The 18356-nt window shown below is 49.0% G+C and overlaps 1 protein-coding gene across 5 annotated transcripts in view; it reads left to right on the top strand.

Annotated features, from left to right (window-relative positions):
• Window positions 1-18356, top strand: part of LOC139581764 (probable E3 ubiquitin-protein ligase MID2) — a 348833-nt gene that overhangs the window by 316372 nt on the left and 14105 nt on the right. For all 5 annotated transcript variants that reach the window (XM_071411908.1, XM_071411911.1, XM_071411910.1 and 2 more), the window contains one exon: window positions 9752-9913. In XM_071411908.1, the coding sequence (XP_071268009.1) occupies window positions 9752-9913 (162 nt within the window). The remainder of the gene's footprint in view (window positions 1-9751; window positions 9914-18356) is intronic.

Raw genomic sequence — 18356 nt, 5'->3', positions numbered from 1 at the left:
CTGACCGCAAGGCACTTCAGAGGGTTGTGCGTACGGCCCAGTACATCACTGGGGCAAAGCTGCCTGCCATCCAGGACCTCTACACCAGGCAGTGTCAGAGGAAGGCCCTAAAATGTGTCAAAGACCCCAGCCACCCCAGTCATAGACTGTTCTCTCTACTACCGCATGGCAAGCGGTACCAGAGTGCCAAGTCTAGGACAAAAAGGCTTGTCAACAGTTTTTACCCCCAAGCCATAAGACTCCTGAACAGGTAACCAAATGGTTACCCGGACTATTTGCATTGTGTGCCCCACCCCAACCCCTCTTTTACGCTGCTGCTACTCTCTGTTCATCATATATGCATAGTCATTTTAACCATACCTACATGTACATACTACCTCAATAAGCCTGACTAACCTGTCTGTATATAGCTGTCACGATCGTCGTAAGAAGCGGACCAAAGCGCAGCGTGGTTTGAATACATTCTTCTATATTTAATGAAGAACCAAAAACGAATAAGACGAACGTGACTGCTATACAAACACTGTGCTACCCTGCAACAGAACATAGACAATAACCCACAACCCACAATACAAAACAGACTACCTAAATATGGTTCCCAATCAGAGACAACGCAAAACACCTGTCTCTGATTGAGAACCATATCAGGCCAAACACATAGAAATATACAAACCAGACATACAACATAGAATGCCCACACAGATCACACCCTGACCAACCAAAACATAAAACATACAAAACAAACTATGGTCAGGGCGTGACAATAGCCTTGCTACTGTTATTTTCAAATGTCTTTTTACTGTTGTTTTATTTCTTTACTTACCTACACACACACGCACACACACCATTTTTTGCACTATAGGTTAGAGCCTGTAAGTAAGCATTTCACTGTAAGGTCTACACTTGTTGTATTCGGCGCACGTGACAAATATATTTTGATTTGATCTCTCTCTCTCTCGTTCTCTCTCTATCTATCTATCTTGCTCTTGCTCTCTTTATCTCGTTCTCTCTCTCTATCTATCTTGCTCTTGCTCTCTTTATCTCGTTCTCTATCTCTCTCTTTATCTATCTATCTATCTTGCTCTCGCTCTCTTTATCTTGTTCTCTCTCTTTCTCTATCTCGCTCTCGCTCTCTCTACTATCTGTCCCTCGCCCTCTCTCTTTCTCTCTCTCTCTCTCTCTCTCTCTCTCTCTCTCTCTCTCTCTCTCTCTCTCTCTCTCTCTCGCTCTCTCTATCTCTCCCTTGCCCTATCTCACTCTCTCTATCTTGCTCTCTCTCTCTCTCTCTCTCTTGCTCCCTCTCTCTTTCTATATCTATATCTATATCTCTCTTTGTTTTGAAATTCTTTGTGGATCTGTGTAATCTGAGAGAAATATGTGTCTCTAATATGGTCATACATTGGGCAGGAGGTTAGGAAGTGGAGCTCAGTTTCCACCTCATTTTGTGGGCAGTGTGCACATAGCCTGTCTTCTCTTGAGAGCCAGGTCTGCATTCGGTGGCCTTTCTCAATAGCAAGTCTATGCTCACTGAGTCTGTACATAGTCAAAGCTTTGAGTCAGTCACAGTGGTCAGGTATTCTGCCACTGTGTACTCTCTGTTTAGGGCCAAATAGTATTCTAGTTGGCTCTGTTTTTATGTTAATTCTTTCCAATGTGTCAAGTAATTATATTTTTTGTTTTCTCAAGATTTTGTTGGGTGCAATTGTGTATCTCTCCTGGGGCTCTGTGGGGTCTGTTTTTCTATCTATCTCCCCATCACTCTTTATCTCTCCCACAGCTGCTCACAATAAAAAGATAATAGATGAAAGTAAATCTGCTATGTTGGTTCGCTGCACCAGTCTGCCTCAGGACAGAATGTTGGTTCGTTGCACCAGTCTGCCTCAGGACAGAATGTTGGTTCGCTGCACCAGTCTGCCTCAGGACAGAATGTTTGTTCGTTACACCAGTCTGCCTCAGGACAGAATGTTTGTTCGTTGCACCAGTCTGCCTCAGGACAGAATGTTGGTTCGTTGCACCAGTCTGCCTCAGGACAGAATGTTTGTTCGTTGCACCAGTCTGCCTCAGGACAGAATGTTTGTTCGTTGCACCAGTCTGCCTCAGGACAGAATGTTTGTTCGTTGCACCAGTCTGCCTCAGGACAGAATGTTTGTTCGTTGCACCAGTCTGCCTCAGGACAGAATGTTGGTTCGTTGCACCAGTCTGCCTCAGGACAGAATGTTGGTTCGTTGCACCAGTCTGCCTCAGGACAGAATGTTGGTTCGTTGCACCAGTCTGCCTCAGGACAGAATGTTGGTTCGTTGCACCAGTCTGCCTCAGGACAGAATGTTGGTTCGTTGCACCAGTCTGCCTCAGGACAGAATGTTGGTTCGTTGCACCAGTCTGCCTCAGGACAGAATGTTGGTTCGTTGTACCAGTCTGCCTCAGGACAGAATGTTGGTTCTTGCACCAGTCTGCCTCAGGACAGAATGTTGGTTCGTTGCACCAGTCTGCCTCAGGACAGAATGTTTGTTCGTTGCACCAGTCTGCCTCAGGACAGAATGTTTGTTCGTTGCACCAGTCTGCCTCAGGACAGAATGTTGGTTCGTTGCACCAGTCTGCCTCAGGACAGAATGTTTGTTCGTTGCACCAGTCTGCCTCAGGACAGAATGTTGGTTCGTTGCACCAGTCTGCCTCTGGACAGAATGTTGGCTTATTTGCACCAGTCTGCCTCAGGACAGAATGTTGGTTCTTGCACCAGTCTGCCTCAGGACAGAATGTTGGTTCGTTGCACCAGTCTGCCTCTGGACAGAATGTTGGCTTATTTGCACCAGTCTGCCTCAGGACAGAATGTTGGTTCTTGCACCAGTCTGCCTCAGGACAGAATGTTGGTTCTTGCACCAGTCTGCCTCAGGACAGAATGTTGGTTCGTTGCACCAGTCTGCCTCTGGACAGAATGTTGGCTTATTTGCACCAGTCTGCCTCAGGACAGAATGTTGGTTCTTGCACCAGTCTGCCTCAGGACAGAATGTTTGTTCGTTGCACCAGTCTGCCTCAGGACAGAATGTTGGCTTATTTGCACCAGTCTGCCTCAGGACAGAATGTTGGTTCTTGCACCAGTCTGCCTCAGGACAGAATGTTGGTTCGTTGCACCAGTCTGCCTCTGGACAGAATGGTGTTTCGTTGCACCAGTCTGCCTCTGGACAGAATGTTGGTTCGTTGCACCAGTCTGCCTCTGGACAGAATGTTGGTTTGTTGCACCAGTCTGCCTCTGGACAGAATGTTGGTTTGTTGCACCAGTCTGCCTCTGGACAGAATGTTGGTTTGTTGCACCAGTCTGCCTCTGGACAGAATGTTGGTTTGTTGCACCAGTCTGCCTCAGGACAGAATGTTTGTTCGTTGCACCAGTCTGCCTCAGGACAGAATGTTGGTTTGTTGCACCAGTCTGCCTCAGGACAGAATGTTGGTTCGTTGCACCAGTCTGCCTCAGGACAGAATGTTGGTTTGTTGCACTAGTCTGCCTCAGGACAAAATGTTGGTTCGTTGCACCAGTCTCCCTCAGGACAGAATGTTGGTTCGTTGCACCAGTCTGCCTCACGACAGAATGTTTGTTCGTTGCACCAGTCTGCCTCAGGACAGAATGTTGGCTTGTTTGCACCAGTCTGCCTCAGGACAGAATGTTGGTTTGTTGCACCAGTCTGCCACAGGACAGAATGTTGGTTCGTTGCACCAGTCTGCCACAGGACAGAATGTTGGTTTGTTGCACCAGTCTGCCTCAGGACAGAATGTTGGTTCATTGCACCAGTCTGCCTCAGGACAGAATGTTGGTTCGTTGCACCAGTCTGCCTCAGTACAGAATGTTGGTTCGCTGCACCAGTCTGCCTCAGGACAGAATGTTTTGTTTGTTGCACCAGTCTGCCTCAGGACAGAATGTTGGTTCGTTGCACCAGTCTGCCTCACGACAGAATGTTTGTTCGTTGCACCAGTCTGCCTCAGGACAGAATGTTGGTTCGCTGCACCAGTCTGCCTCAGGACAGAATGTTGGTTCGTTGCACCAGTCTGCCTCAGGACAGAATGTTGGTTCGTTGCACCAGTCTGCCTCAGGACAGAATGTTGGTTCGCTGCACCAGTCTGCCTCAGGACAGAATGTTTGTTCGTTGCACCAGTCTGCCTCAGGACAGAATGTTGGTTCGTTGCACCAGTCTGCCTCAGGACAGAATGTTGGTTCGTTGCACCAGTCTGCCTCAGGACAGAATGTTGGTTCGTTGCACCAGTCTGCCTCTGGACAGAATGTTTGTTCGTTGCACCAGTCTGCCTCTGGACAGAATGTTTCTTCGTTGCACCAGTCTGCCTCAGGACAGAATGTTGATACTGTTATTATCACAATCTAGGAATGTTATTGTGAAGCCTGAGATTAGAGCATTACACCATGGGTGTGTTCCAAATGGCACCTTATTCCCTATGGGCCCTGGTCAAAAGTAGTGCACTTTTATAGGGAACAGGGTGTCATTTGGAATGCAGACAAATGTAACATTCTCATCTGAGTGAGTACACAGTCAGTAGGCCTATTCTCCGTCTCTGCACCTGAGATAGCCTGGCTGCGGAGTTTGATAACTCAGAATAACTATTTAGACTGGCTCGTTACAGCTGGAGGGATACTTAGCTAGCTATTAGAGGCTCCATCTACATAGTGTTTCAGGCTTCAGGCGTGGCTACAGCCCCATGGTGATGTGCAGCTATAACCATCCAACTGTTACCAGAGATGTTACACAATATGAATCCATAACGACCACATTTATCATATAAACAACTAACTACAGTATGTAGTATCGTTTACTGTAGTACTGTATGGTAGTGTTGTTTACTGTAGTACTGTAGGGTAGTGTTGTTTACTGTTGTACTGTAGGGCAGTGTTGTTTACTGTAGGGTAGTATTGTTTACTGTAGTACTGTAGGGTAGTGTTGTTTACTGTAGGGTAGTGTTGTTTACTGTAGTACTGTAGGGTAGTGGTGTTTACTGTAGGGTAGTGTTGTTTACTGTAGGGTAGTATTGTTTACTGTAGTACTGTAGGGTAGTGGTGTTTACTGTGAGGTAGTGTTGTTTACTGTAGGGTAGTGTTGTTTACTGTAGTACTGTAGGGTAGTGGTGTTTACTGTAGGGTAGTGTTGTTTACTGTAGGGTAGTATTGTTTACTGTAGTACTGTAGGGTAGTGTTGTTTACTGTAGGGTAGTGTTGTTTACTGTAGGGTAGTGTTGTTTACTGTAGTACTGTAGGGTAGTGTTGTTTACTGTAGTACTGTAGGGTAGTGTTGTTTACTGTAGGGTAGTGTTGTTTACTGTAGGGTAGTGTTGTTTACTGTAGGGTAGTGTTGTTTACTGTAGGGTAGTGTTGTTTACTGTAGGGTAGTGTTGTTTACTGTAGTACTGTAGGGTAGTGGTGTTTACTGTAGGGTAGTGTTGTTTACTGTAGGGTAGTGTTGTTTACTGTAGGGTAGTGTTGTTTACTGTAGGGTAGTGTTGTTTCCTGTAGGGTAGTGTTGTTTACTGTAGTACTGTAGGGTAGTGGTGTTTACTGTAGGGTAGTGTTGTTTACTGTAGGGTAGTGTTGTTTACTGTAGGGTAGTGTTGTTTACTGTAGGGTAGTGTTGTTTACTGTAGGGTAGTGTTGTTTACTGTAGGGTAGTGTTGTTTACTGTAGTACTGTAGGGTAGTGTTGTTTACTGTAGTACTGTAGGGTAGTGTTGTTTACTGTAGGGTAGTGTTGTTTACTAAAGTACTGTAGGGTAGTGTTGTTTACTGTAGGGTAGTGTTGTTTACTGTAGTCATGTCGGGTAGTGTTGTTTACTTTAGTACTATAAGGTAGTGTTGCTTACTGTAGGGTAGTGTTGTTTACTGTAGGGTAGTGTTGTTTACTGTAGTACTGTAGGGTAGTGTTGTTTACTGTAGGGTAGTATTGTTTACTGTAGGGTAGTGTTGTTTACTGTAGGGTATGGTTGTTTACTGTAGTACTGTAGGGTAGTGTTGTTTACTGTACGGCAGTGTTGTTTACTGTAGGGTAGTGTTGTTTACTGTAGGGTAGTGTTGTTTACTGTAGGGCAGTGTTGTTTACTGTAGGGTAGTATTGTTTACTGTAGGGTAGTATTGTTTACTGTAGGTTAGTGTTGTTTACTGTAGGGTAGTATTGTTTACTGTAGGGTAGTATTGTTTACTGTAGGTCAGTGTTGTTTACTGTAGTACTGTAGGTTAGTGTTGTTTACTGTAGGGTAGTGTTGTTTACTGTAGGGTAGTGTTGTTTACTGTAGGGCAGTGTTGTTTACTGTAGGGTAGTGTTGTTTACTGTAGGTTAGTGTTGTTTACTGTAGGGTAGTGTTGTTTACTGTAGTACTGTAGGGTAGTGTTGTTTACTGTAGGGTAGTGTTGTTTACTGTAGGGTAGTGTTGTTTACTGTAGGGCAGTGTTGTTTACTGTAGGGCAGTGTTGTTTACTGTAGGGTAGTGTTGTTTACTGTAGGGTAGTGTTGTTTACTGTAGGGTAGTGTTGTTTACTGTAGGGCAGTGTTGTTTACTGTAGGGTATGGTTGTTTACTGTAGGGTAGTGTTGTTTACTGTAGGGTATGGTTGTTTACCGTAGGTCTGTAGGGTAGTGTTGTTTACTGTAGTACTGCAGGGTAGTGTTGTTTACTGTAGGGCAGTGTTGTTTACTGTAGGGTAGTGTTGTTTACTGTAGGGTAGTGTTGTTTACTGTAGTACTGCAGGGTAGTGTTGTTTACTGTAGGGCAGTGTTGTTTACTGTAGGGTAGTGTTGTTTACTGTAGGGTATGGTTGTTTACTGTAGGTCTGTAGGGTAGTGTTGTTTACTGTAGTACTGCAGGGTAGTGTTGTTTACTGTAGGGCAGTGTTGTTTACTGTAGGGTATGGTTGTTTACTGTAGGTCTGTAGGGTAGTGTTGTTTACTGTAGTACTGCAGGGTAGTGTTGTTTACTGTAGGGCAGTGTTGTTTACTGTAGGGTAGTGTTGTTTACTGTAGGGTAGTGTTGTTTACTGTAGTACTGTAGGGTAGTGTTGTTTACTGTAGTACTGTAGGGTAACTGAAGTACTGTAGGATTGATTAGGTGGATTGATTAGTTCCCTGTTTACATAATGAATCTCAAACACACTAACACACAAACCAACACACTAACACACACACACCTCTTTTATGTTGCAGCATCAAAGCCTGTGTCCAAAGCAGCCCTGCTCTCCTTCCATAATGCTTTGTGTTTTACTCTGCTTTCATCTGCCCACAGTTGCTTGGATTGAGTCCCAATTAGCAACCTGTTCCCTACATAGTCCACTACTTTTGTCCAGGGCCCATAGGGCCATTTGGGACGCAACCCAGGTGCTCTGTCTCAATTCATCCTTTTTCCAATACTCTCATCCTCTCTCCTCAAGCCCATGGACCTTCTCCTCCAATACAATTAGGTTAGAATGGAGGCAAGGAGAAAGGAGACAAGGGGGAGGAGGTAAGGAGAGAGGAGGCAAGTAGAGAGGAGGCAAGGAGAGAGCATGAGAGGAGAGAGGTTAAGAGGTTGAGAGGATGAGAAGAGAGAGGAGAAAGGATAAGAGGAGAAAGAATGAGAGAAGAGGGGATGAGAGGATGAGAGGAGAGGAGATGAGAGGAGAGGGGATGAGAGGAGAGGGGGAGAGAGGATGAGAGGGGATGAGAGGAGAGGAGAGTTGATGAGAGGAGAGGAGAGCGGAAGAGAGGAGAGCGGATGAGAGGAGAGGGAATGAGAGTAGGAGAGGTGTTGTGTTTTAAGTCATGTAGTGATGTTGTTGTGATAGAGAGAGATATACGTCTGTATAACAGTATGTACAGTATCTCTCTCTAGGTCTGTATAACAGTATGTACAGTATCTCTCTCTAGGTCTGTATAACAGTATGTATCTCTCCAGGTCTGTATAACAGTATATATCTCTCTCTAGATCTCTATAACAGTATGTATCTCTAGGTCTGTATAACAGTATGTATCTCTCTCTATGTCTGTATAACAGTATGTATCTCTCTAGGTCTGTGTAACAGTGTGTATCTCTCTCTAGGTCTGTATAACAGTATGTATCTCTCTAGGTCTGTATAACAGTATGTACAGTATCTCTCTCTAGGTCTCTATAACAGTATGTATCTCTAGGTCTGTATAACAGTATGTATCTCTCTCTATGTCTGTATAACAGTATGTATCTCTCTAGGTCTGTGTAACAGTGTGTATCTCTCTCTAGGTCTGTATAACAGTACGTATCTCTAGGTCTGTATAACAGTATCTCTCTCTAGGTCTGTATAACAGTATGTATCTCTCTAGGTCTGTATAACAGTATGTATCTCTAGGTCTGTATAACAGTATGTATCTCTAGGTCTGTATAACAGTATGTATCTCTCTCTATGTCTGTATAACAGTATGTATCTCTCTAGGTCTGTGTAACAGTGTGTATCTCTCTCTAGGTCTGTATAACAGTACGTATCTCTAGGTCTGTATAACAGTATCTCTCTCTAGGTCTGTATAACAGTATGTATCTCTCTAGGTCTGTATAACAGTATGTATCTCTAGGTCTCTATAACAGTATGTATCTCTCTAGGTCTGTATAACAGTCTGTATCTCTCTAGGTCTCTATAACAGTATGTATCTCTAGGTCTCTATAACAGTATGTATCTCTCTAGGTCTGTATAACAGTATGTATCTCTAGGTCTGTATAACAGTATGTATCCCTCCAGGTCTCTATAACAGTATGTATCTCTCTAGGTCTGTATAACAGTCTGTATCTCTCTAGGTCTCTATAACAGTATGTATCTCTCTAGGTCTGTATAACAGTATGTATCTCTAGGTCTGTATAACAGTATGTACAGTATCTCTCTCTAGGTCTGTATAACAGTATGTATCTCTCTAGGTCTGTATAACAGTATGTATCTCTCTCTAGGTCTGTATAACAGTATGTATCTCTCTAGGTCTGTATAACAGTATGTATCTCTAGGTCTCTATAACAGTATGTATCTCTCTCTAGGTCTGTATAACAGTCTGTATCTCTCTAGGTCTCTATAACAGTATGTATCTCTCTCTTGGTCTATATAACAGTATGTATCTCTAGGTCTCTATAACAGTATGTATCTCTCTAGGTCTGTATAACAGTATGTATCTCTCTCTAGGTCTGTATAACAGTATATATCTCTCTCTAGGTCTGTATAACAGTATATATCTCTCTCTAGGTCTGTATAACAGTATGTATCTCTCTCTAGGTCTGTATAACAGTATGTATCTCTAGGTCTGTATAACAGTATGTATCTCTAGGTCTCTATAACAGTATGTATCTCTCTCTTGGTCTATATAACAGTATGTATCCCTCCAGGTCTGTATAACAGTATGTATCTCTCTCCAGGTCTCTATAACAGTATGTATCTCTCTAGGTCTCTATAACAGTATGTATCTCTAGGTCTGTATAACAGTATGTATCCCTCCAGGTCTGTATAACAGTATGTATCTCTCTCCAGGTCTCTATAACAGTATGTATCTCTCTAGGTCTGTATAACAGTATGTATCTCTCTCTAGGTCTATATAACAGTATGTATCCCTCCAGGTCTGTATAACAGTATGTATCTCTCTCTAGGTCTGTATAACAGTATGTATCTCTAGGTCTGTATAACAGTATGTATCTCTCTCTAGGTCTGTATAACAGTATGTATCTCTCTCTAGGTCTGTATAACAGTATGTATCCCTCCAGGTCTGTATAACAGTATGTATCTCTCTCCAGGTCTCTATAACAGTGTGGACAGTTGGATGATTGTCCCCAACATCAAGCAGAACCACTACACGGTGCACGGCCTGCAGAGTGGAACACGTTATGTCTTCTTTGTCAAGGCCATCAACCAGGCAGGCAGCCGCAACAGCGAACCAGCCCGCCTCAAAACCAACAGTAAGTCCCTCTGTCCCTTCAGCCCGCCTCAAAACCAACAGTAAGTCCCTCTGTCCCTTCAGCCCGCCTCAAAACCAACAGTAAGTCCCCCAGTCCTCTGTCCCTTCAGCCCGCCTCAAAACCAACAGTAAGTCTCCCAGTCCTCTGTCCCTTCAGCCCGCCTCAAAACCAACAGTAAGTCTCCCAGTCCTCTGTCCCTTCAGCCCTCCTCAAAACCAACAGTAAGTCCCCCAGTCCTCTGTCCCTTCAGCCCGCCTCAAAACCAACAGTAAGTCCCCCAGTCCTCTGTCCCTTCAGCCCGCCTCAAAACCAACAGTAAGTCTCCCAGTCCTCTGTCCCTTCAGCCCGCCTCAAAACCAACAGTAAGTCTCCCAGTCCTCTGTCCCTTCAGCCCGCCTCAAAACCAACAGTAAGTCTCCCAGTCCTCTGTCCCTTCAGCCCGCCTCAAAACCAACAGTAAGTCCCCCAGTCCTCTGTCCCTTCAGCCCGCCTGAAAACCAACAGTAAGTCCCCCAGTCCTCTGTCCCTTCAGCCCGCCTGAAAACCAACAGTAAGTCCCCCAGTCCTCTGTCCCTTCAGCCTGCCTGAAAACCAACAGTAAGTCTCCCAGTCCTCTGTCCCTTCAGCCTGCCTGAAAACCAACAGTAAGTCCCCCAGTCCTCTGTCCCTTCAGCCTGCCTGAAAACCAACAGTAAGTCCCCCAGTCCTCTGTCCCTTCAGCCTGCCTCAAAACCAACAGTAAGTCCCCCAGTCCTCTGTCCCTTCAGCCTGCCTGAAAACCAACAGTAAGTCTCCCAGTCCTCTGTCCCTTCAGCCCGCCTCAAAACCAACAGTAAGTCTCCCAGTCCTCTGTCCCTTCAGCCCGCCTCAAAACCAACAGTAAGTCCCCCAGTCCTCTGTCCCTTCAGCCCTCCTCAAAACCAACAGTAAGTCTCCCAGTCCTCTGTCCCTTCAGCCCGCCTCAAAACCAACAGTAAGTCTCCCAGTCCTCTGTCCCTTCAGCCCGCCTCAAAACCAACAGTAAGTCTCCCAGTCCTCTGTCCCTTCAGCCCGCCTCAAAACCAACAGTAAGTCTCCCAGTCCTCTGTCCCTTCAGCCCGCCTGAAAACCAACAGTAAGTCCCCCAGTCCTCTGTCCCTTCAGCCCGCCTCAAAACCAACAGTAAGTCTCCCAGTCCTCTGTCCCTTCAGCCCGCCTCAAAACCAACAGTAAGTCCCCCAGTCCTCTGTCCCTTCAGCCCGCCTGAAAACCAACAGTAAGTCCCCCAGTCCTCTGTCCCTTCAGCCCGCCTGAAAACCAACAGTAAGTCCCCCAGTCCTCTGTCCCTTCAGCCTGCCTGAAAACCAACAGTAAGTCTCCCAGTCCTCTGTCCCTTCAGCCTGCCTGAAAACCAACAGTAAGTCCCCCAGTCCTCTGTCCCTTCAGCCTGCCTCAAAACCAACAGTAAGTCCCCCAGTCCTCTGTCCCTTCAGCCTGCCTGAAAACCAACAGTAAGTCTCCCAGTCCTCTGTCCCTTCAGCCCTCCTCAAAACCAACAGTAAGTCTCCCAGTCCTCTGTCCCTTCAGCCCGCCTGAAAACCAACAGTAAGTCTCCCAGTCCTCTGTCCCTTCAGCCCTCCTCAAAACCAACAGTAAGTCTCCCAGTCCTCTGTCCCTTCAGCCCGCCTGAAAACCAACAGTAAGTCTCCCAGTCCTCTGTCCCTTCAGCCCTCCTCAAAACCAACAGTAAGTCCCCCAGTCCTCTGTCCCTTCAGCCCGCCTCAAAACCAACAGTAAGTCTCCCAGTCCTCTGTCCCTTCAGCCCGCCTCAAAACCAACAGTAAGTCCCCCAGTCCTCTGTCCCTTCAGCCCGCCTGAAAACCAACAGTAAGTCCCCCAGTCCTCTGTCCCTTCAGCCTGCCTGAAAACCAACAGTAAGTCTCCCAGTCCTCTGTCCCTTCAGCCTGCCTGAAAACCAACAGTAAGTCCCCCAGTCCTCTGTCCCTTCAGCCTGCCTGAAAACCAACAGTAAGTCCCCCAGTCCTCTGTCCCTTCAGCCTGCCTCAAAACCAACAGTAAGTCCCCCAGTCCTCTGTCCCTTCAGCCTGCCTGAAAACCAACAGTAAGTCTCCCAGTCCTCTGTCCCTTCAGCCCGCCTCAAAACCAACAGTAAGTCTCCCAGTCCTCTGTCCCTTCAGCCCGCCTCAAAACCAACAGTAAGTCCCCCAGTCCTCTGTCCCTTCAGCCCTCCTCAAAACCAACAGTAAGTCTCCCAGTCCTCTGTCCCTTCAGCCCGCCTGAAAACCAACAGTAAGTCTCCCAGTCCTCTGTCCCTTCAGCCCTCCTCAAAACCAACAGTAAGTCTCCCAGTCCTCTGTCCCTTCAGCCCGCCTGAAAACCAACAGTAAGTCTCCCAGTCCTCTGTCCCTTCAGCCCTCCTCAAAACCAACAGTAAGTCCCCCAGTCCTCTGTCCCTTCAGCCCGCCTCAAAACCAACAGTAAGTCTCCCAGTCCTCTGTCCCTTCAGCCCGCCTCAAAACCAACAGTAAGTCTCCCAGTCCTCTGTCCCTTCAGCCCGCCTCAAAACCAACAGTAAGTCTCCCAGTCCTCTGTCCCTTCAGCCCGCCTGAAAACCAACAGTAAGTCCCCCAGTCCTCTGTCCCTTCAGCCCGCCTCAAAACCAACAGTAAGTCTCCCAGTCCTCTGTCCCTTCAGCCCGCCTCAAAACCAACAGTAAGTCCCCCAGTCCTCTGTCCCTTCAGCCCGCCTGAAAACCAACAGTAAGTCCCCCAGTCCTCTGTCCCTTCAGCCCGCCTGAAAACCAACAGTAAGTCCCCCAGTCCTCTGTCCCTTCAGCCTGCCTGAAAACCAACAGTAAGTCTCCCAGTCCTCTGTCCCTTCAGCCTGCCTGAAAACCAACAGTAAGTCCCCCAGTCCTCTGTCCCTTCAGCCTGCCTGAAAACCAACAGTAAGTCCCCCAGTCCTCTGTCCCTTCAGCCTGCCTCAAAACCAACAGTAAGTCCCCCAGTCCTCTGTCCCTTCAGCCTGCCTGAAAACCAACAGTAAGTCTCCCAGTCCTCTGTCCCTTCAGCCCGCCTCAAAACCAACAGTAAGTCTCCCAGTCCTCTGTCCCTTCAGCCCGCCTCAAAACCAACAGTAAGTCCCCCAGTCCTCTGTCCCTTCAGCCCTCCTCAAAACCAACAGTAAGTCTCCCAGTCCTCTGTCCCTTCAGCCCGCCTGAAAACCAACAGTAAGTCTCCCAGTCCTCTGTCCCTTCAGCCCTCCTCAAAACCAACAGTAAGTCTCCCAGTCCTCTGTCCCTTCAGCCCGCCTGAAAACCAACAGTAAGTCTCCCAGTCCTCTGTCCCTTCAGCCCTCCTCAAAACCAACAGTAAGTCCCCCAGTCCTCTGTCCCTTCAGCCCGCCTCAAAACCAACAGTAAGTCTCCCAGTCCTCTGTCCCTTCAGCCCGCCTCAAAACCAACAGTAAGTCTCCCAGTCCTCTGTCCCTTCAGCCCGCCTGAAAACCAACAGTAAGTCCCCCAGTCCTCTGTCCCTTCAGCCCGCCTCAAAACCAACAGTAAGTCTCCCAGTCCTCTGTCCCTTCAGCCCGCCTCAAAACCAACAGTAAGTCCCCCAGTCCTCTGTCCCTTCAGCCCGCCTGAAAACCAACAGTAAGTCCCCCAGTCCTCTGTCCCTTCAGCCCGCCTGAAAACCAACAGTAAGTCCCCCAGTCCTCTGTCCCTTCAGCCTGCCTGAAAACCAACAGTAAGTCTCCCAGTCCTCTGTCCCTTCAGCCTGCCTGAAAACCAACAGTAAGTCCCCCAGTCCTCTGTCCCTTCAGCCTGCCTGAAAACCAACAGTAAGTCCCCCAGTCCTCTGTCCCTTCAGCCTGCCTCAAAACCAACAGTAAGTCCCCCAGTCCTCTGTCCCTTCAGCCTGCCTGAAAACCAACAGTAAGTCTCCCAGTCCTCTGTCCCTTCAGCCCGCCTCAAAACCAACAGTAAGTCTCCCAGTCCTCTGTCCCTTCAGCCCGCCTCAAAACCAACAGTAAGTCCCCCAGTCCTCTGTCCCTTCAGCCCTCCTCAAAACCAACAGTAAGTCTCCCAGTCCTCTGTCCCTTCAGCCCGCCTGAAAACCAACAGTAAGTCTCCCAGTCCTCTGTCCCTTCAGCCCTCCTCAAAACCAACAGTAAGTCTCCCAGTCCTCTGTCCCTTCAGCCCGCCTGAAAACCAACAGTAAGTCTCCCAGTCCTCTGTCCCTTCAGCCCTCCTCAAAACCAACAGTAAGTCCCCCAGTCCTCTGTCCCTTCAGCCCGCCTCAAAACCAACAGTAAGTCTCCCAGTCCTCTGTCCCTTCAGCCCGCCTCAAAACCAACAGTAAGTCCCCCAGTCCTCTGTCCCTTCAGCCCGCCTGAAAACCAACAGTAAGTCCCCCAGTCCTCTGTCCCTTCAGCCCGCCTGAAAACCAACAGTAAGTCCCCCAGTCCTCTGTCCCTTCAGCCTGCCTGAAAACCAACAGTAAGTCTCCCAGTCCTCTGTCCCTTCAGCCTGCCTGAAAACCAACAGTAAGTCCCCCAGTCCTCTGTCCCTTCAGCCTGCCTGAAAACCAACAGTAAGTCCCCCAGTCCTCTGTCCCTTCAGCCTGCCTCAAAACCAACAGTAAGTCCCCCAGTCCTCTGTCCCTTCAGCCTGCCTGAAAACCAACAGTAAGTCTCCCAGTCCTCTGTCCCTTCAGCCCGCCTCAAAACCAACAGTAAGTCTCCCAGTCCTCTGTCCCTTCAGCCCGCCTCAAAACCAACAGTAAGTCCCCCAGTCCTCTGTCCCTTCAGCCCTCCTCAAAACCAACAGTAAGTCTCCCAGTCCTCTGTCCCTTCAGCCCGCCTGAAAACCAACAGTAAGTCTCCCAGTCCTCTGTCCCTTCAGCCCTCCTCAAAACCAACAGTAAGTCTCCCAGTCCTCTGTCCCTTCAGCCCGCCTGAAAACCAACAGTAAGTCTCCCAGTCCTCTGTCCCTTCAGCCCTCCTCAAAACCAACAGTAAGTCCCCCAGTCCTCTGTCCCTTCAGCCTGCCTCAAAACCAACAGTAAGTCTCCCAGTCCTCTGGTCCCTTCAGCCTGCCTCAAAACCAACAGTAAGTCTCCCAGTCCTCTGTCCCTTCAGCCCGCCTGAAAACCAACAGTAAGTCTCCCAGTCCTCTGTCCCTTCAGCCCTCCTCAAAACCAACAGTAAGTCTCCCAGTCCTCTGTCCCTTCAGCCCGCCTGAAAACCAACAGTAAGTCTCCCAGTCCTCTGTCCCTTCAGCCCTCCTCAAAACCAACAGTAAGTCCCCCAGTCCTCTGTCCCTTCAGCCTGCCTCAAAACCAACAGTAAGTCTCCCAGTCCTCTGGTCCCTTCAGCCTGCCTCAAAACCAACAGTAAGTCTCCCAGTCCTCTGTCCCTTCAGCCCTCCTCAAAACCAACAGTAAGTCCCCCAGTCCTCTGGTCCCTTCAGCCCTCCTCAAAACCAACAGTAAGTCTCCCAGTCCTCTGTCCCTTCAGCCCGCCTGAAAACCAACAGTAAGTCTCCCAGTCCTCTGTCCCTTCAGCCCTCCTCAAAACCAACAGTAAGTCCCCCAGTCCTCTGTCCCTTCAGCCTGCCTGAAAACCAACAGTAAGTCCCCCAGTCCTCTGTCCCTTCAGCCTGCCTCAAAACCAACAGTAAGTCCCCCAGTCCTCTGTCCCTTCAGCCTGCCTGAAAACCAACAGTAAGTCTCCCAGTCCTCTGTCCCTTCAGCCCGCCTCAAAACCAACAGTAAGTCTCCCAGTCCTCTGTCCCTTCAGCCCGCCTCAAAACCAACAGTAAGTCCCCCAGTCCTCTGTCCCTTCAGCCCTCCTCAAAACCAACAGTAAGTCTCCCAGTCCTCTGTCCCTTCAGCCCGCCTGAAAACCAACAGTAAGTCTCCCAGTCCTCTGTCCCTTCAGCCCTCCTCAAAACCAACAGTAAGTCTCCCAGTCCTCTGTCCCTTCAGCCCGCCTGAAAACCAACAGTAAGTCTCCCAGTCCTCTGTCCCTTCAGCCCTCCTCAAAACCAACAGTAAGTCCCCCAGTCCTCTGTCCCTTCAGCCCGCCTCAAAACCAACAGTAAGTCTCCCAGTCCTCTGTCCCTTCAGCCCGCCTCAAAACCAACAGTAAGTCCCCCAGTCCTCTGTCCCTTCAGCCCGCCTGAAAACCAACAGTAAGTCCCCCAGTCCTCTGTCCCTTCAGCCCGCCTGAAAACCAACAGTAAGTCCCCCAGTCCTCTGTCCCTTCAGCCTGCCTGAAAACCAACAGTAAGTCTCCCAGTCCTCTGTCCCTTCAGCCTGCCTGAAAACCAACAGTAAGTCCCCCAGTCCTCTGTCCCTTCAGCCTGCCTGAAAACCAACAGTAAGTCCCCCAGTCCTCTGTCCCTTCAGCCTGCCTCAAAACCAACAGTAAGTCCCCCAGTCCTCTGTCCCTTCAGCCTGCCTGAAAACCAACAGTAAGTCTCCCAGTCCTCTGTCCCTTCAGCCCGCCTCAAAACCAACAGTAAGTCTCCCAGTCCTCTGTCCCTTCAGCCCGCCTCAAAACCAACAGTAAGTCCCCCAGTCCTCTGTCCCTTCAGCCCTCCTCAAAACCAACAGTAAGTCTCCCAGTCCTCTGTCCCTTCAGCCCGCCTGAAAACCAACAGTAAGTCTCCCAGTCCTCTGTCCCTTCAGCCCTCCTCAAAACCAACAGTAAGTCTCCCAGTCCTCTGTCCCTTCAGCCCGCCTGAAAACCAACAGTAAGTCTCCCAGTCCTCTGTCCCTTCAGCCCTCCTCAAAACCAACAGTAAGTCCCCCAGTCCTCTGTCCCTTCAGCCTGCCTCAAAACCAACAGTAAGTCTCCCAGTCCTCTGGTCCCTTCAGCCTGCCTCAAAACCAACAGTAAGTCTCCCAGTCCTCTGTCCCTTCAGCCCTCCTCAAAACCAACAGTAAGTCCCCCAGTCCTCTGGTCCCTTCAGCCCTCCTCAAAACCAACAGTAAGTCTCCCAGTCCTCTGTCCCTTCAGCCCGCCTGAAAACCAACAGTAAGTCTCCCAGTCCTCTGTCCCTTCAGCCCTCCTCAAAACCAACAGTAAGTCTCCCAGTCCTCTGTCCCTTCAGCCCGCCTCAAAACCAACAGTAAGTCCCCCAGTCCTCTGTCCCTTCAGCCTGCCTCAAAACCAACAGTAAGTCCCCCAGTCCTCTGTCCCTTCAGCCTGCCTGAAAACCAACAGTAAGTCTCCCAGTCCTCTGTCCCTTCAGCCCGCCTCAAAACCAACAGTAAGTCTCCCAGTCCTCTGTCCCTTCAGCCCGCCTCAAAACCAACAGTAAGTCCCCCAGTCCTCTGTCCCTTCAGCCCTCCTCAAAACCAACAGTAAGTCTCCCAGTCCTCTGTCCCTTCAGCCCGCCTGAAAACCAACAGTAAGTCTCCCAGTCCTCTGTCCCTTCAGCCCTCCTCAAAACCAACAGTAAGTCTCCCAGTCCTCTGTCCCTTCAGCCCGCCTGAAAACCAACAGTAAGTCTCCCAGTCCTCTGTCCCTTCAGCCCGCCTGAAAACCAACAGTAAGTCCCCCAGTCCTCTGTCCCTTCAGGCCTCCTCAAAACCAACAGTAAGTCCCCCAGTCCTCTGTCCCTTCAGCCCTCCTCAAAACCAACAGTAAGTCCCCCAGTCCTCTGTCCCTTCAGCCCTCCTCAAAACCAACAGTAAGTCTCCCAGTCCTCTGTCCCTTCAGCCCGCCTGAAAACCAACAGTAAGTCTCCCAGTCCTCTGTCCCTTCAGCCCTCCTCAAAACCAACAGTAAGTCTCCCAGTCCTCTGTCCCTTCAGCCCTCCTCAAAACCAACAGTAAGTCCCCCAGTCCTCTGTCCCTTCAGCCCTCCTCAAAACCAACAGTAAGTCTCCCAGTCCTCTGTCCCTTCAGCCCTCCTCAAAACCAACAGTAAGTCCCCCAGTCCTCTGTCCCTTCAGCCCTCCTCAAAACCAACAGTAAGTCTCCCAGTCCTCTGTCCCTTCAGCCCTCCTCAAAACCAACAGTAAGTCTCCCAGTCCTCTGTCCCTTCAGCCCTCCTCAAAACCAACAGTAAGTCTCCCAGTCCTCTGTCCCTTCAGCCCGCCTGAAAACCAACAGTAAGTCTCCCAGTCCTCTGTCCCTTCAGCCCTCCTCAAAACCAACAGTAAGTCTCCCAGTCCTCTGTCCCTTCAGCCCTCCTCAAAACCAACAGTAAGTCCCCCAGTCCTCTGTCCCTTCAGCCCTCCTCAAAACCAACAGTAAGTCCCCCAGTCCTCTGGTCCCTTCAGCCTGCCTCAAAACCAACAGTAAGTCCCCCAGTCCTCTGTCCCTTCAGCCTGCCTCAAAACCAACAGTAAGTCCCCCAGTCCTCTGTCCTTCCAGCCTGCCTCAAAACCAACAGTAAGTCTCCCAGTCCTCTGTCCCTTCAGCCCTCCTCA

Source organism: Salvelinus alpinus, chromosome 7 (assembly GCF_045679555.1).
Source record: "Salvelinus alpinus chromosome 7, SLU_Salpinus.1, whole genome shotgun sequence".
Taxonomy (NCBI): Eukaryota; Metazoa; Chordata; class Actinopteri; order Salmoniformes; family Salmonidae; genus Salvelinus; species Salvelinus alpinus.
This window is presented reverse-complemented; position numbering and strand designations above follow the sequence as displayed.